The following is an 18429-nucleotide window of genomic DNA, read 5'->3' as shown; positions in this document are numbered from 1 at the left end:
TCAGCAGGAGTGATCGGTCTTTGAAAATCAAACTGACTCTCTGAATGCAATTATCTATGTATGATTTTATGAAGTGATATTTCCAAAGAGGTTGCTGGTATATCCTGTTAGTTATGTGAATGTGACTTGGACTGTTGTAAAATGTCTTCCTAAGTAAAGTTTTATGCAATGAATTGTAAAGTATTTTTCAAATTAATGTTAAGTATGTAATTTAGATGGAAAAGAAGAAAAATAATACTGTATTTAAAAAGTGATCTCTCTTATTTGCAGGCTTCTACAAGTCGCTTTATTTGTTAATTAACAGTAAGCTTCCCTCGAGTATTGAGTATTCTGATGTTTCTCGAGTCCCTATTGCAAAAATACTTTTGGAGAATGTTCTGAAGCCATTGCACTTTACATATAGCTCCTGTCCAGAAGGTGCAAGGTAAATAAAGATAATATCGGATATTTGTATACCCGTTTGTTATTGTCAGAGGTGCGCAGTTTGTAGTTGTTGAGTGTCTAGCTATTCTTTCAGTGCAGTTTGTTGATTTATTTGCAGTAGTAATGATTTTTTGGTAATGCTGTGCATTGATGAAACAATGTAGTTTCAGATGTGTTTAAGAAAAAGGCAATAAAATGCTGAAGACTACAATAAACAGCACAGAGAATAGCAGGTATCACAATATGTAGGAACATAGGTGTGGAAAAACTTAGATGAGAGCAGACGTGAAGCTAAGGGCAGACGAAAAGAATTTTAGAGTTAAAATAAACTTTGTGACAGAGGAGCTGAGGCTTATGGCGCGAAATAGAACTAAGTCATAGCTTACAAGCAGAAGGAGTCAGGTATGTAGAAAGATGGAACAAAAATCAAATTCTGGTTGTATCACATGATAGTGTTTTATGTTAAAGTAGTATTTTTGCGGAAAAAAGACTGCTTTTTTCATTTATTTTTTATTTCAAGATTATAAACAATGAATTTAACTTCAGAATAGTTTTCTGAGAGTTCATGAAAGGTTTAAAGGATAAAATTACATATAAGATCATCAGGAAAAGGATGTAGTATAAGTTCATTTTTGAGAAATCTGAGAAATTTGGTTTATTAGCACAGGATTAACGGAGCGCATCTTTGCAGTCGTCTTGATGGATGTGTTCAAACTTGCATATTGATCTGTTATTCCATGGATATAATTGTGGGAAATTTTGCCTATATTTTCTATAAAGACAATTTTTCTTCATTTCAGGCAGCAGACTTTTGCAGCCTTCACAGAGGAGTTTCTGGCAGCACCTTTTACAGATCAGATACTCCATTTCATCATTCCAGCACTTGCTGATGTGCAGACCGTTTTCCCTTATGAACTCTTTCTGAATGCACTATTATTAGCAGAAAGCGGATGTTCAAGAAGAAGTGATCAAGCGCCGTGGCTTTTTTACTTTGTGTTAACAGTTGGAGAAACATATTTGGGTGAGAAAGCTGAATGGCCAATTCATTGTTTTCTCATATTTGAGTTAATACGTTACGTATTTCCACAACGTGGTTCATTGCCACGCAAAAAGGACAGTTTGTGCATAAAAGTATTGGATAGAGCTGTTTTATTAGCTATTCTTACTCTTTTCAGTAAAAAATACACTTAATTTGGGAAGATTTGGCATAATGTGTTTTGGTCAGGTATTTCTGGTAAAATATATTTTATAGTACAGTGTGATCTGGCTAACAATCTTTTGTTTCAATGTATGTGCTACAGGATCCCTTTCAGAGGAAGGACTTCTTGTGTATCTGAGGGTACTCCAAACTTTTCTCTCTCAGCTGCCTGTGTCTACTGCTGGTACAAATTGTCAAGATGCAAACAGTGATTCTGAAGATGAGGATGAAGAGATCAGTAAAATGACAACTACACCAGTAAGCAGTACAGAATTTCTTTTAATGAATTTGTATTATAGCAGCAGCAAATACAGGCAAAAACATGATCACCCTAAGTCCGGTATTTTTCTAGCTACTTGTAGAAGGGAGCATGTTTACTTCTCAAAAATAGATGGCTGCTCACTGTAAGCAAATGGAACTGGTTGCTTACACTAAAAACAAAACCCTTACTATAATAAAAAAATCTTAAAGTACAGGTAGTGTGACTGCTGAAGGACAGAGCTTGTCTTTAATAAAAAAAGTTTACACTTCTCTTCTTTGAATTTGTATTTTACAGAGACTCTCTGTATTCTTTGAGTCCATGATGATGCTAAGATACCATGAAACTTGCCAATCTGATCTTCCAACTTAGTATTTTCATTTTTTTTTCTCATGGAAATATTACAAGTTCAGCTACAGTCTTTACCCTGTAGAATTAGCTCTGTATTTAAATATATCCACTACTTTGAAAGCTCTCAAAGGGGGAATACCTGCTTTCTATAATAATGTATAGAGAGTGTATTATAAATAGAACTTTTCGCTATAGTTTAAACTTCCACCATGGTAAAAACCATGCTGACTTTAACCTCCTGACACTTGGATCAAGGCTTTGAACAACCAAAGCTGGAGAGATGTAAATTCAACAGTTTCTTACTGGCCTTTATATAATCTCTCAAAAGACACTACCATTCAAAGGACTTTGGCAGTGTGCAGTCTTTCCTTGTGGAATGTGTGAAATTTCACCTTATTTAGGGTTCATTAAAAAAAAAAAAGTCTCATAGATTATTTTGCCTCCCCACACTGAGCTGGGAATTCTGGATTTCTGTCTCCCAGGCATTCTGAGGCTTCCTGGCATTTTTTTGGTTAAGTGTTGAAAGCAAAAGCGTACCAGCTCTTCTAAGAGATACTATTCCTATAATGCTTACTTACATTTTATGTAAGGTGATGTACATTTCTGAAAGATGCAGCATTTTTAAGACCTCAATACTGAGAGTAACCTCTTATAAAAAGCCATACTGCTGGGGAATACATGCAACCTTTTACTTGTGCATTTTTAGATGCAGTGTGTTACCGTTGCCCCAAAATCTTTACCAAGATAGTGTGAATAAAATACTTAATTTGCCAGACACACACACGCTGTCTGTGATGTAAATATTGGCAGATTCTACTTGTGTCTTAGAGATGTTGGTGGTGTTTAAGAGGCGATTAGGTAAAAACAAAACGTAAATTCATGTTCACAGGTAACTTACAGTAATTTGTAAATTAGAGAAAATCTGCTCTGAGGAGGCTTTAATACATAATACTATTTACTGCAATATGTTTTTCGTGTGTTTCTCCTGTGAGTTTTTTATGTATTCCATATTTTCATGCATGCCTGTCTTACAAAAAAAAAAAAAAGGGGTGTGTGTGTGGGTGGGTGGGGAATCCCTCTTTCTTAAAAATTCTTAATTGGATAACTTGTATCCTTCAATAAGCCAGGCTGTTTTGCTCCATTGGGGGCAAGATAAAGAGAGGAAGTTAAGGAAAAGAAAAGGTTGAGCTCCACTTAGTTCTCTGCTAAGAAAAAGCATTCCTCTTCGTATGCTTCTGGTACTACCCAAACATGTATTAGCCGCCCTGAAGTTTTTTGTTATTTGTTAACCCATAGATAATGAATGTGAAAATACTGTTTGTAAAGGAACTTAGAGTAGACATCCATTTCTGGTTTTCATGTCCAATGCTGACTGATGTCAGTGGGGAAGAGATGACTATTTGCATATTTTATGTCAGTAAATGATCTTGCCTTATTGTAGCCAAGTGTTGCAGAACATGCTTACATTAAAGGTAGTCTTTCCTACTGGCCTAAGTGAAAAGATTGATACCACAACCCAGCAGTTGCCTACCTAGGGATTTAAGTTCGCTCTTGGGTCTGATACTTTTAAGAATGCTACTGGGATGGGATATACATATGTGCTTACGTTTTAATTGTACAAGAAAACTTTATGTTCTAGTAGAATTCTGAAGTAGTATTTTTTTTAAAAAGGGGATACTTGATCATTAAGAAGACTTAAAGCAAATTTTTCTTTGATATGTTTGTAGGGTGATGGGAGAATATCAGTTCAGTACATAACTGAGGAGTGTCTAAAGAAATTGGATACAAAGCAGCAGACGAACACTCTCCTGAATATGGTTTGGAGAGATTCAGCTAGTGAAGAGGTCTTTACCCTGATGGCATCAATCTGCCACACGCTAATGGTACAACACCGAATGATGGTGCCAAAAGTCAGGCAAGTATAAATAATAGTGATGTTGAACTGTAGTACATCTAAAACTGGTTTTATTAGATAGACTTGTTTTAAATACCCTGTGGGTTTTTTCTGTGTTTTCTTTTATGATCAGCTGAAATAAATAAGAATTTCAGAATTTAAATAATAATTCCAGGCAAACCAAGGAGTGGATTCTTTCAGTTTCTTATTTTTCTTCTTGTTCATTGTGCTCTCCGGAGTAACCACTGAATCCAAAAGTGTAAGCTCTTGGTTTGTTTAGTGAGTTGCAAATAAGTTAGTATTCTATCACCACAGTGAGGACTATGGAACAGGTCGTGTTTGTGATCAGAAAAATCACACACAAATAGGGATTGCAAAGATTCTTGAAAGGAGTTTATCCATCCCCTTGCTCAGAGGCGGTGTTGTCATTCTAGCAGAAGTTTGTCTAGCTTGTTTTTAAAACTTTCTGTGATATGGATTCCACAGTCTCTCTAGCTAGCTGAGCACTGAAATTAGCTTGTTCTCTACCCTCTTTAATATATAGCCAAAATCTCTCTTGCTACAAATTAAAACGATTCCTAACTATTGAAAATCACTGTTGTTGTTTGGGAAGGGCTTTGGCACCTGAGATGGAGATAAAATGTTTGCACAGCATTCTTTTACAAAGACTGCAAACCACAAATGTCAGTAACAATGGAAGAAGATTTTTGACCTTTTTATTATCAGACTAAGACCCCTAAGTATTAACACTGTTCTGGTGCAAGTAGTTTTGAATAAGTATGTAGTTGCTGGTAGTAAAGCAAGTATTTAGGGAATGTTGTAAACATAATCAATTCAAACTGCATTGTAAACAGTGATACAGAAAACTAATTAGGTGCTATCTTAGCCCAATGGTGTTTATAGCTGTTAGAGGAAGTAAGATGTCAGTGAAACTGTGGTTGCTCGATTAGGGTAATTAGTTCTTTGTAGACTAATTGCATTAGAGCAGGATGTGAGACCTGAAGATCATAGCAGCAGTTGAATTAGTATGCCCGCTTTATTGTTGCAAGTAGTCCATTGCCTTGGATAGTAATTACTGAGTTTAAATGCATCACTGCTTTGACTTGAGGTTTGCTGGTGAACTGTGTGGAAAAGGGTGTTTAATGAATAAAGAAGTCGCACAGAACTTTAATTGTATGAGTATGGCATCTGTTTCCTCTGAGAAGCCATATTGGGTCTTTGCAATTATTTGTGATAACAAGCTAGTTACACATTGGATAAATTCAGGAGTTACAAAAGCTCTACTCAACAGCTTATAACAGAAAGCAATTTACAAATTTTAACTTTTGAATAGCTCCAAAATAGTTGAATGTACCAATTTTAGAAATAAGTAGTAGAGATATTAAGATTTATGTCAGTAATACCAATGGAATTGCTTTCATGGTCAAAATGAAGTTAATTCATACAGGTATTTGGTACATTAAAGTCGACATCTAATTACTGGTTCTGACTTACACAGTCATAAGTGTTGGGTTTGCCAGGCATCATCCTGTCAGGAGCTGTCAATCTTTTGTCCTATTCTCAGTGCATTTTAGACCTGGCCTAAGTTACCAAGCAGCTATTTTAAAATTATTTTTGAGTGTTTTTCAAAGGACATTTGATGCTTGTTTTAAAGGTGGTAAACATTGTGCCATTTCAAAAGACAATTAAAAGACTTTTTCTCATTAATTTCCACTTTTTTTTAATTGCCTGATGATTTTTTTATTGCCCAAATGATTTTGTCAAATTTAATGATAGTCTTTTGAAAGATGCTTCACTTGTTTTGAAGCTAACTTTTAAATGACTTAATATTCAGAGTAAAGTGTATCTATTTAATTAAACCATGTAGAAATAGTTAAGCAGAAATAATTTATTTAAAATTATTTTTAATATATTCTGAGAGCTCAAAAATGCTCTTTTATTTTCTGTTTGGAAACATACTGGGTCAAATGGTTTAAAAGGTAGAAAAGGTTACAAAGACTTTGCTTATTTAACAGCATTTACAACTGTAATAGAAAATAATGATAATTAAAAACATAAAGGCTGCAAATCTGCAAAGTGGGATGCTAAATAAAGAGAGTAATAACGGAAAATAACTTTCCAATAACTGTAAAGAAAATTAGGTTAAGGTTAACACAGGCTTTGGAAGGGAGGAAACAACAAATACCTCTGTATGGTTTTAATAGTTCTGAGGCTTTTTTCCTTCTTGAAAAAAGATAAGAAACTCATAGTATAGACTTACATCACTCCATTAAAGCTGAATGCTTTTTCTTCTTGTGACTTCTCACTACATCTTTGATTTGACTAATGATGATATTGTATGGTGTTAGGAACATTGGTGTTGCTGCATTAGCCCAGTAGTTTCTTTGGGTTTGCAACAGAGACCAGGAGAGAACAGAACAAGATACCCAAAAGTACAGAAGGAGCAAGCCTCTACAGTTCCTTTCTGATTCTCTACAGAGAGTGGTGGGATCCAAAGGTGGATTACTGGAAAAGCACATTGCTTTGGGTTAGTCGTTAGGAATTCTGATAAATTCTGAGTAAGTTCTGGAAAGATGCAATCAAGCCCAATTAAAGAAAAAGGCCACAAGACTGGAAGAACATAGCTGTAGCTAGTGTTCAGTAAGCCAGATGAGAGGTGTAGAATAAAATCCTGATTGTAATGAAGTCATTGAGAATTGTACTTATTTTCAGAGGGGAAGGGCTTTCATCTTTTCACTGTGACGTTTATATATTATTGAATACAGTTATTAAAAAAACAAACAAACAAGACATGAGTCTTGGAGCATAATTCTCATTATAAAGAGATTTGCAAGACTTTTGTTCATCAAAACTATACTTTAGATAACTAGTAAATTCTGTTTCCGCAAAACATTTAGGGGCATAATTTAATACCATAGATTTCAGGTCATCACTATGGCTTAATATTAAACAGTGGTGGAAACTGTGCTCATACTGGGACTTCAGTTGCGATCAGCCATCTGATCAGTGCCCCAGGGTGGTTGCTAATCTTGGTTTAACAGTTTCATAGTGACCGTACATTACTACTATTTAATTAACATAACACTGCTAATCTTAACCTGTGGTTGAAAATTGTTTGGAAAACTGACATTCTGGTGTAATATGAGCAGCTTGTCTTCATATGTGTGCCGAAGATACGTAGGCTTTGCATGATTCTTTAGTAATTCTTTAGGGAATGTTCTTACACTGTTGTGTTTTTCTTAAAACCAGAAACTTTGTGTATGAAGTTTTTACATATTTTTTTGTTTTTAAGCTTTGCTTTGCATTCTTGGTCCGATATGGAGAGAGGCAGAAGCATAAAGCAGCCTAAAGAGCGGTATACTTCATTTAACGATGGCTTTGCATGCTGTCTGGTACCTGTGACACCTTGCAGTTCCGAAGTGTCAAAATCCGTTGCCCCAGCAGCAGTGACCTTTCGCAGGCTGTATGAGCTCCTCTCATTCTAGTGTATTCTCTTCATTAACTTAAATGGTCTCAGTGGGAAACTGGGCCCAATTTATGACCTAGACTGAAAATCTTGCCTTTAACTAATTAACTTGTAGTGGTGCCTCAGCTAAATTAAGCTTAATGGGTCACTTAATCTGTCCCATTGCGCAGGAGGAATTTGACACTTTTTTTTAAACCAGAGGTGCCCAAAATACCATTCTGGCAAGTACACATAAATCATGTGGCCTTTGTGGACAATTAGATACCTATGGAGAGAAACAAGGTTCTAAATAAATGATCGTTATGTACTTACTTTTGGGAGCAGATAATTTAATTTGGTATGATTAAAATAGATACTTAACAGAAATCACTGGAATGTATTTAACTCCATCGTAGCCTGTGGCTGAGACAGTGTGCGTTTTTCTACTTGAAAGCAGCTTATCCTTTCTGGTAGTTGAAAAATGGTTCTTTTTCCAAACTACAATGCTAAATCTGAATATTGAACTTCACAGAAAATCTATTAATGAATCCATTATATAAAACCACGTATAATGATCTCATAATAAAGAAGTTGGTGGAATGCAGTGCAATTTTCAAGAAAATGCAGAACCACTGGATGGGAGGGGTAAAAACCCAGGGTTTAAACTTTAGCCACTTGGTTTGTTTTTAGAATAGTACAAATATTGAAAATGAAACCCCTGAGTTAGATTGTAAAAATTTACGTAAAAAGAAATAATGTCTAATCTTTTTGATTTCTAGTGTTTTTTGGGGGGGGGGTTCTTTTCTTTAAAGGAAAAAGTGACCAAGATTGTATGGACACTCAAGCTTTACATTAACTGATCTCTGAACTTTGTCGATTGATAATGCTTCGTCTTCAGGGTACATAAGCCAGCCCTGTAATGTTCTGCAGTTTATCAGGAATTATTATCTTGTGCTGTGTCATTTTAATGTAGTTGTATCTGGGAATGTTGTTTTTTAGCAGATGCACATCTTATCTCTGCCAAAGAAAAAGACCAAAGGAGGTAGATTTTGACCTATTTTAATTATCAGAGTTTTTATTTTTTACTTTTTAATTTTTTAATTTTTTTAGGCTTTTTCGTGTTTTTTTTTCAGTGTGAAGCCAACAACTTTGAAACTTTTTCATATAGCCAATTTCTTGAACTTTTGCAGAAATACGACTTTCCAAGGCCATCCTTGCATTGTGGGTTTTTTTGTTACAATTGTCGTCATCTACTTTGAAAGCCAATTTCTGTAGTTGGAGGGTAGTAGGTTGTTTCTGCTGTCATTCCTTTCGCAATGGATTATATTTCAGGTGAATCTAGTGATGTAAAATTTTTGTAACAGAAGTCCTGATTCACCCTTCTGTGTTTAGTTTGCAGTTTCATGTTTATTTTCTGGTAACAGTATGGAAACTTTAGAATTGATAAATTCACCTGCTTCGTATTTCATAGGTATTTCATATTGACAAAATAGGCTGTATGGTAACATCTTCTACCAAATTTGCATTTTTGTATTTAACCAGATTTTCAGGGAAGGGAAATGTGAAAGTTGAATCCATTCAGCATTTCTGGAATCGGGCCATGACATATAGCAGTTGCTACAATTGACTGCCTGAATCACGGATATGGAATAAAAATGGCTAAAACTTAGACAAAGGTTATTATTATAAGCTCTTAAGGTTTGTCCTTTTTTTCCCTTCATTATTTGCTGAATATTGCTAGAATGTAGCAATGTAAAATGAATTACATTATGATAGGTTCAGTGTCCATAATGTTTGTTAATTGCTGCTAAAACTATTACATAATTTCCAGGGATGATTGTAAAATTAACAAGTTTTTACTTGAAAGCCCTATGAGACCTAATGGCACTGTGCCAAATTACTTTTCATTTCAAATATGAGGCTGAAAACTGAAGGTCACTGAGGAAATTTCTCATTTTGGAAACCAAGACATCTGAGCTATCATTCAGATTAATTAAACATTAAAATACAAATCCTTATTCTAAATTAGCTAGATATAATAAGCCCTTCCTTACATGATAATGCATAATTTCCACCCAAATGTCAAAATAATGTGACTTTAGAAGGAAGTAAAATTCACATGTATCAAATTCAGGTTTATTATTTATATTTAATATAAATAATATCTATATATTATATATAATAGAACTTAATTTTGAAATAAAACTTATCTTAAGCTGTCATTAGCTGCAGTTGCTTCAAATTTGACTCAAACTTAGTAACTATCACCAACATGCAAGTTCTCTGGAATACGTGAAGCTCCCAACTCTTTTTAAAGGTACTGATCTATGTAATTTAAAATTCAAAGTTTTTGAAAAAAGAGGGGTGATATTTCAGCAAAGATGCAGCTCAAACCAGAGGCTGCTTGTACTTCGTTTTCCCTTCTTCTGCCTGCCCCCGTTCTATTTCCAAAGCTCCCCGTACCTGTGAAACTCGATCCTTTCTGTTTGGTGAAGAGTTCTGCCCTTCCTAATGCTACTTTATCCTCGCACAGTTCCTTGTCTGTGCGACTGGCTTGGTGAATGCATATGAAATGAGAGCCTGAAGAAGGGACTGACTAGCTGTGTGGGTGCATGAGAGTATCCACAGTAGAAAGAGCCTGCAGGGCTGCAGCAGCCAGTAAGTGAGGACCCAGAGGCATGTGGCACTATGCAGTATTTGTTTGTGAGTAGGCATGTAGGTTTTCTTGTGGGTTTTTGTTTTACTGTCTTTAAATGAATTGCCGCTTAAACCATTTTCAAATGTTTTTAAGTGTTTACTGATATTTTACTTTTTTCCTTAATGAAATGTGCACTTCCTTTCCTTTTGCCATCTGGCAAATTTTAATTTATCCCTGTGGTCCGTAATAAATATTGTTTTTTCAGGCAGCAGCACTTCTAGTCTACCCTCCCTGTTCCCATTTCCCAGCCTCGTACCTCTTGTATGCATGGTCACAGGGAGTTTTGATATTATGAGGCTATTGACCTCTGAGAGGAGATGTGGACCTTATTTATTCTAATAGTAATTTGGAGACCTAGGAAAGCAGCATTTAGGATAGCTAACTGAATATAGTTCTTCAATATCTGAAAAATGATAGTTTAGTCAGTCAAATCCTGTTTGGTTTCCTAGAAGATATTAATTGTTTCAAATTATGTTTATCGCATATGTTGCTTCCTGCAGGGGAAAAAATAGGCTGGGGGAGACCTTTTAATTCCAGGAAGCTTTTTATTTCTCATTTCTATAAAAAGTTCATCATGCTGTAATCATGGCTGAAATAATATGATTAAGGTGGGTCCTGTATATAACTGACTTGTGAACATACACATTTATTTTTACAGGTGTATAAACTGTTTTCTGTCTACAGGCGGATTAGTGTATGCGTAAGGGTAGCTGTCCTGACAGACATTGTTCCGTTGATGTTGTTATATCTGCCATGCAGAATATACCAGTAAAATCGCTACATAATTTTAAATCAATAGTTGCTTCTAGCATAAATTAACTTTAAGGTATTTTAATCTACTTTTTGCAAAAATTGCTATGTTTGTTAATGTCAGAAGAACCACAGAAGTGACCTGTTAACTAGTTGGTGTGGTTTTCTGTATTAGAATTTAAAAAAATCCCAGATAAAGAACTCGGAGTGTATGTTGGTTTTGTTTAATGTGTATTTAATTCTGTGGAATACTGCAAACTTGGGTCTATATTGTGTGGTTTGTTGCTGAGTTAATGAAAACTCTGTATTTTAGGTATAAGGATTTATATGCTTATTTTTCAGCTTTGGGGCTTTTACCAGATTTGATTAAAATAAGAACCTCCATCTTGAAAAAATTTGAATTGTTAATGTTTGAGAAATGCATGACAGAAAAGTTCTTATAGAAGCATTGTGTTTTGTGAATACAGTATTTCGGAAGACAATTTATTTGAACTTCCTCTTGCAGGCTTCTTTATAGCTTAGCCTTTAATGCCAGATTCCTGAGGCACCTTTGGTATTTGATATCTTCAATGACTACACGAATGATTACAGGGTATGTATTATACCATTTCTGAAACTGACTCTTTGTTACAATAGAGCATATCTAGTGAAAAGAGAATGAGACAACTGGTGGTATGAAAACAAAACTGTAATGGTTACTTAGCTCCTATGATTTCATAAAACTGGGCAAAATCTTGGGAATTGGACAGTTGTAAATAAATAAAATCTTTATTTAAAATAAGGTGGATGTTTTGTAGTTTTTGGAGTGCTTACTGATATCAGTGTAACAAACACTGAAGCTCCAGGTACTTCATCCCAAGTATGTGAGTTTTATCTCGCATACTTTAGACTCATAGAATCATAGAATCGTTTGGGTTGGAAGGGACCTCTAAAGGTCATCTAGTCCAACCCCCCTGCCGTGGGCAGGGACATCTTCAACTACATCAGGTTGCTTAGAGCCCCGTCCAACCTGACCTGGAATGTTTCCAGGGATGGGGCATCCACCACCTCTCTGGGCAACCTGTGCCAGTGCTTCACCACCCTCAGCGTAAAAAATTTCTTCCTTATATCTAGTCTAAATCTCCCCTCCTTTAGTTTAAAGCCATTCCCCCTTGTCCTGTCGCAACAGGCCCTGCTAAAAAGTTTGCTGCCAAGTTCGACTAGTCCAGAAATTGATGGTGGCAGAAGCATGTTCCCATGGCATGGGACCTTCAGATTTGTTCTGTGCTGACATGCAGATTAGTTACTCGCTTTGTTTTGTGTCTCTGTTCTAAACCAGAAAGTATCTGCAGTCTGTAATAGTTAATGCCGAAGTTTATATATCATCAAGACACTGAGATACTGTAGTGACAAGAACTTACGAAGAGTAACCTTATTTTGCAAGAATGAAGAATAGTAGTTATGTAACTGAGAGCGCTGTCCTTATTTTGCTGTAGGAACCACTACTAAATATTTTTACTAGAATGCTGAAGTTAATACTTTTTAGAGTATTTAATTAACCAACTCTTTAATTTTGCATTTTATATTTTAAGGTCTATGGTACCACTCCTTCAGGTGATTTCAAGAGGCTCTCCAATGTCTTTAGAAGACTCTAGTCGAATTATCCCCCTCTTCTACCTTTTTAGTTCTTTGTTTAGTCATTCGCTTATTTCTATTCATGATAATGAATTCTTCGGTGATCCAATAGAAGGTGAGTTTCAAGCATACTAAACAGCAGTGCTTTCCAAAATGTTTTTGTGTAAGGCTGCAGAGTTCCCGGAGCAATGATTTGCTGACATCTGTGGGGAAGGCCCTTCTGGGCTGACTTGCTGATAGTCCCCTGAGTACTCAGCTGTCAGCTGTCTCTCTTATGGTGATTGCATTTAGGAAAAAAAGAAAAATGATGGTCTGCACCTTGGGAACCCTAGCTTTACAGGTCTGATATGGAAGTTCTTAATTATGGTAATTTTTAATGAGTTAGTGAAGAGAGTGAAGTTCTTCTGGACTGAACCTGTAGTCTAATGTAAAAATTTAACATAGCAGGAATCACAGGAGAGAATAAGAGAATATTGTAATTAAAATCATTGTGACTGCAAACAATTACAAGACCTGATTGCCTTTATAAATGTATACTCATTCTCTTTTTGGGTGATGTTTCTTTTCTCTACCTTTAGATTTTGTGTGTGAGTATTAAAGTTCCAATGAAATAAGTGGGTTTTTAATAACAAAATGATTAAGAAAGAGTCATTTAAAGAAACTTAAACATGTTTTATGTAGTTGTAGGTCAAAGACAATCATCAATGATGCCTTTTACACTGGAAGAGCTTGTAATATTATCACGCTGCCTTCGAGATGCATGTTTAGGAATCATAAAATTGGCTTACCCAGAAACAAAGCCAGAGGTTCGTGAGGAATATATTGCAGCATTTAGGAGTGTTGGAGTAACAAAAAATACAGAAATGCAGCAATGTATACAGACAGAACAAAAAAGGTGGATTCAGTTATTCAAGGTAAATTGTGTCAATTTTCATTGACAGAACATATTTAAATAAAATTTTCAGGGTTCTGCTGAAGGTATGAGTTTTTTTTCTCCAATTATACTTTTAACACAGTTGTTACAGGGAATATGGATTTGGGAAGGTTGCTTTTTTGCATATATGCTAAACTGAGTAATTCTGAGAACTGTAACAATTTTTTTTGCTTTTGGCAATTCTTAATTTTCCTGCTTATCTTGTTTATAAAAAAGTTACTGTATAGAATATAGGTTTTAACTTGGACTCCCATTCAGCAAGGTACTTAAGCATGTCATTATAACTTTATGTAGGTGTGAAATTCTAACTAAATCATATGATTACTCAAGTACTTCTGTATTACAGGCTTCACTTAAATTGGTACCATGCTGCATTGGTTTTGTTGGTGTTCTGTTAAAATATGTTGGTACTACTCCTTTTGGGTTTGCTGGAATACTAATGGGATGGTAAATCCGGCTTAGCAATTGTGAACTTAATGTATGTTCTTTCTGGATATCTACCAATGTATTTCTGCTAGTTTTATCCGTGGCATCCTACCTAAGACATGAGTTAAGAGAAGCTGAAAACGTTGGCAGGAAAAAACCTAATATAACTGTTGCCGAAAAAAAGGAGTGCTTGACTTGTCATGAAAATTCTGCAGCAAACACATCTAGTCAGCTAAAATTGCTCATTAAAGAAGTGGGAGCAGAAGAAATGCATTTTCCAAATTGAATGCTAGATTTACAGTCTGTTTAATACTGGCGACCTCTTGCACACTAATGTTCAGTTCGAGTCATCAGCTGTCCCTTCAGGTCTTTTATCACTGCTTTTGTCAAGCTATCTATTTAATTGAAAGAAGTTAATTGAATGAAAATGATCAACTAAGCTTGTATTAATATTGCTAATGGAACTTTCTTCTTGGCCATGTTTGGAGAAAGATGTCATGCTAGACTTTAGGAAAGGACCATTAAGGCTTGCACTTAACCTGATGGGCTAATTAAGGAATGCTTATTCATTCTACAAGTCTAAGATAGCCTCTATCCAGCCTATTCTGCCTGATTTTACAACACATTTCACTTATGAGCTTAAGCATTAATAGCAGTGAGAGTAACTGATAATGTTTTGATTACATTGAATACAGTCCTAATGCACCACTGAATTTGTAATTTGCACGGATTGATCTAATATATGTTTGCACAATTTAATTTAATTACTTGTCTTTAAATTGCCAAATAAACTTTCGATTTAAAGGTCACAAGTGAAAACCCCAATACATCTATTTTTCTAAGGACAGCATGTTAGGGGTATTTTTATGTATGCAGTTTATATCATGCCATCTTCTATTTCTTCTCTTTAGTTTGTCATATTAAATCAATCTTTTTATAAGCTGCTTACATTTCAGGTGAATTTGATCATATTTTGCTGTCATTCAGAAAGTTGTAAAATCCTGAGTTACTCTGTCCCACTTTGGCAGTCAGGAATTAAACTCATAGTGGAACTTTCTGAGCTGGGTGTACTCTTACTATTTTCAGGAGCCAGGGTTGTCTTCCATTAGCTGAATTACAAATGTGAATCGTGAGGCTATCTCGAAGGCTCTGGTCTACCCAAAAAAGTAGCTAATAACAAAGCTTCCCTTGTTCGCTCCGTCAGAAACATTGTTGCAGATAAAAATTCAACACAGCTAAAGTTCATCTCATCAAGACGACCACTGTATGCAGCATTGAGTCTTTCCTGAGGGCAGCTTCAAAATAGCTTCTTGGCAGCAAGCAGGCAGCAATATCTTCTTCCAAATCGTTAAAACAAAGCTGAAGTAGTTCATCATAAATATAAGGTGTTGAAGTAGAAAATACTTTTCTTTCTTTTACACTGTCAAATAAGAGAGATTTACCTTCTCTAAAGCTTTTGCAAGCTGCCTTCAGAGAGAGTCATATTGCTTCCCTATCATCTATGCTTTTAATGTCTCTTTTTTTCTTTTTTCTTTTAATTTCTCACACTTGTTTTGCATATTTTCCATGCCACTGTTGTCTAATGAAATACATTCTTGTATATATATACACACACAAATACAGGCTTTACTTCTGCAAGGTAACGGTAAATCTGAAAACACTGAGTCTGCTGACAATGATGTGCTTATTTGCTAGCAGATTGGAGGTCTTTGAAATGCTAAGATTTATGTGACAGTGTCTTTATTCAGCAGAATCCCCCTTTTTTCGTTTGGTATAATATTGAATAGTGTAGTCAACTGTTACAGATTCCACAGAAGGACTTAAGTTATGAGTACAGGAAAATGGGTTTTGTCAAATGAAAGAATTATTTCACTATCTTGAGTTAATCCCATGAAATTAAGTTGTTAATTTTGCTGAATTTTAGTTTTGAATGTTACTTGCACTTGGCGCTTTATTGGAAAGAAATCCTCACTTTAATATTATTTATTGAAGTGGGTCTTTCCTTTAAATAAAATACATCCTTATAAAAATTTTACAAAGGAGTCCTGGATTTAGATTGCTGGTGTTCTCAGTACCCATTCATCATGTAGAAGGAACTCCAATCTCACCTGATTTGATTCAGCTTCCTTTAAGGATTCTTTAACTGCTTGTAAAATGTTTTATTAGCATGGTCTTCACATGGCTAATTTTTTCTGATTTTTTTCTTTCTTTTTTTTTTTTTCCTTAAGTATAGTGGTAATGGGACCACAGAGCTTCAGTGACTCATCTAACCTGCAGTGAATTTTATCAGGGCAAGGTGATGAAAATTCCTGTGTAATCAGACAGTTCCCTTAATAGCATTCTTCTTTGTTCTGTCTTTATTCAAGACGTTACTTTACAAACTGGATCTTAAAAGGTCTTTTGTATAGTATCTAGACACAGAATCCTTTAGAAGGCCCATTAAACTCTCTGTTACTCTTGACACCTGCCCATTAAGACTGTCTTTTAGCAAGATTACTTCAGAAAAGCTTTGTGTATGTTTTTTTTCTATTCATTTTTCAAGAGCTATAGTTCAAGTTGCAAAACAGACGGCTGTTCATTGTAACAGTGATAATGTCTTTTAGGCTAGTAATTTAATATTCTATTGATTCCACTTAATTATGTTTTATGTAGTGTTGGGCTAAGTTGGTTTTGCTTTGGAGAGAAGGCATGCAACCAAGTATGACAATTGTGCTTGAGATGGAGTATTTGTTAGCTTGATATCTCTACTTTTTTTTTTCTTTTCCTGGATTGGAGGAAACTGCCAAGAAAAATACTAAAATTGCAAAGACACCTTAGTGACCATGATAACCATTTTTCTCAGCCTCCCAATTTTGTTACGAAGATGTGCATAAACTGTTTACCTATTCAGTTTTCTCATTTTCTGACTGTGTGGTTATAATAATGACAGAATTATCTTTCATCATTTGAATTCCTTGTGAATAAAAAATGAATTAAGAATAGTGGTTTAAGCTAATATGCTTGTGGTTGGGTGAAGTATAGGTGTATGCATCATCACCCGCTATGGTTCAGTTGATAAGCAAAAATTTGTTAAACTACTCTTACTAGGTGGTTTTCAGGTAAATGCTTATACCTTCTGTGGGAAAGGGGCTTACTAACTTAACACACTAAAGGGCTTTTACCCAACACATTATAATTTGTAAATAACATTACAATAATGTACAGTATATATGTGCCTATTAAATGAAAGTTACAACCAGCCACCCCACGCATATATTTTTAGGACTGTAGGGGCCTTTTGTGCTTCTTAAGGTGATCACCGGAAGAATATTTAGTAACCATCCTTTTTCTGGAAATGGTCATCTTGTAATCTGCTTTCAGGCACGTTTGGGCTAGGTCCTTCTCAGGAGTGATTTTACTTTCTGCATCTGGTATGTTGGATCCTTTAAGTGTCTTATGGTAGGGTTTACTGTACAGTATAAACAACTGAGCTGATCACACTAGGATCTGTTTTAATAGAGACAAGAACTTTGAGGGTACAGTTAATTTGAGAAATCGGTAGCTACTTCTGGATGAGATGACTTTTTTTTCTCTTGAAGCTTTGAAAATGCTAACAAGATATTAATTGACAAGAAAAGGAGCCTATAGTGTCTTTTCAGATGTAGACCTTTACGCTTAAAAATATCAACATTAGCTTTTTCACATGGATAATCACCTCAGTGCTTGGTCAGGTGATATCATCAGCAGATACTTAGATTTCTCTGACGCACCTTCAGTTGGAAATGGTTTAGTTTGTTAATGCAGCAACCAGAAGTAGTTCATCTTTCATGTACTTCAGAGATGTAACTTTTGCTGTTATGTTTTGCTGCCGATTTAATGCTTCTGCCCTCTCCTTCTCTACTTTCTGAAGCTGATGTTGGCTTTTGTACAGTGCCATTGAGAAGCACATCACATGATCTTGTGCTGGCTAGTTAAGTTTATTGACTATAGGCAGAAATACCCACTGTTTATTAGTTGATCCCTCAGAGCTGCCTAGTGTGGAGTGATACAGTGACCTTTGTCTTGAGACGGCAAGCAAAAGTTCCATTCTTCTGTGGAGCATTTTCCTTGAAAAGTGATGCACAGAAATTTAAGAAGCTTCCTTCTTGTGGACAAAGAAAACCTACAAATCAGCCAAATTGTTCAGAACCTCAGTTTTGGAATGAGAGGTAGTAAAGAATAGTTGTATAGCTCTCTCTTCTAAAACATACATCTATTCACACATTTAATTTCTGAAAACCTATAAAAGAAAAAAAAAAAATCTGCATAAAAGACCATTGTATAAATGACCCGGTTAGGTGTTACTTTCTTCAAGTAATTTAATGCTGGTAATGATTTGTTTAGGCTTCCCTGAACTGGCATACAACTTTTTAGGTGTGCAGGGTCCTAGGATTACCTAGTCCTAGGTAGTCCTAGTTC

General features: G+C 35.4%; 1 protein-coding gene across 1 annotated transcript in view; it reads left to right on the top strand.

The window, feature by feature from the left end:
- The window catches only part of UBE3C (ubiquitin protein ligase E3C), an 83003-nt gene that overhangs the window by 18824 nt on the left and 45750 nt on the right, over positions 1-18429 (top strand). The window contains exons 7-13 of the mRNA XM_009329889.1: positions 271-424; positions 1224-1444; positions 1725-1879; positions 3959-4146; positions 11524-11610; positions 12590-12747; positions 13314-13546. Coding sequence (XP_009328164.1) covers positions 271-424; positions 1224-1444; positions 1725-1879; positions 3959-4146; positions 11524-11610; positions 12590-12747; positions 13314-13546 — 1196 coding nt within the window. The remainder of the gene's footprint in view (positions 1-270; positions 425-1223; positions 1445-1724; positions 1880-3958; positions 4147-11523; positions 11611-12589; positions 12748-13313; positions 13547-18429) is intronic.

The sequence above is a fragment of the Pygoscelis adeliae genome, unplaced genomic scaffold, assembly GCF_000699105.1.
Source record: "Pygoscelis adeliae isolate BGI_AS28 unplaced genomic scaffold, ASM69910v1 Scaffold238, whole genome shotgun sequence".
Taxonomy (NCBI): domain Eukaryota; kingdom Metazoa; phylum Chordata; class Aves; order Sphenisciformes; family Spheniscidae; genus Pygoscelis; species Pygoscelis adeliae.
The sequence above is the reverse complement of the archived record's forward strand: the minus strand, read 5'-3'. Positions and strand labels throughout refer to the sequence as shown.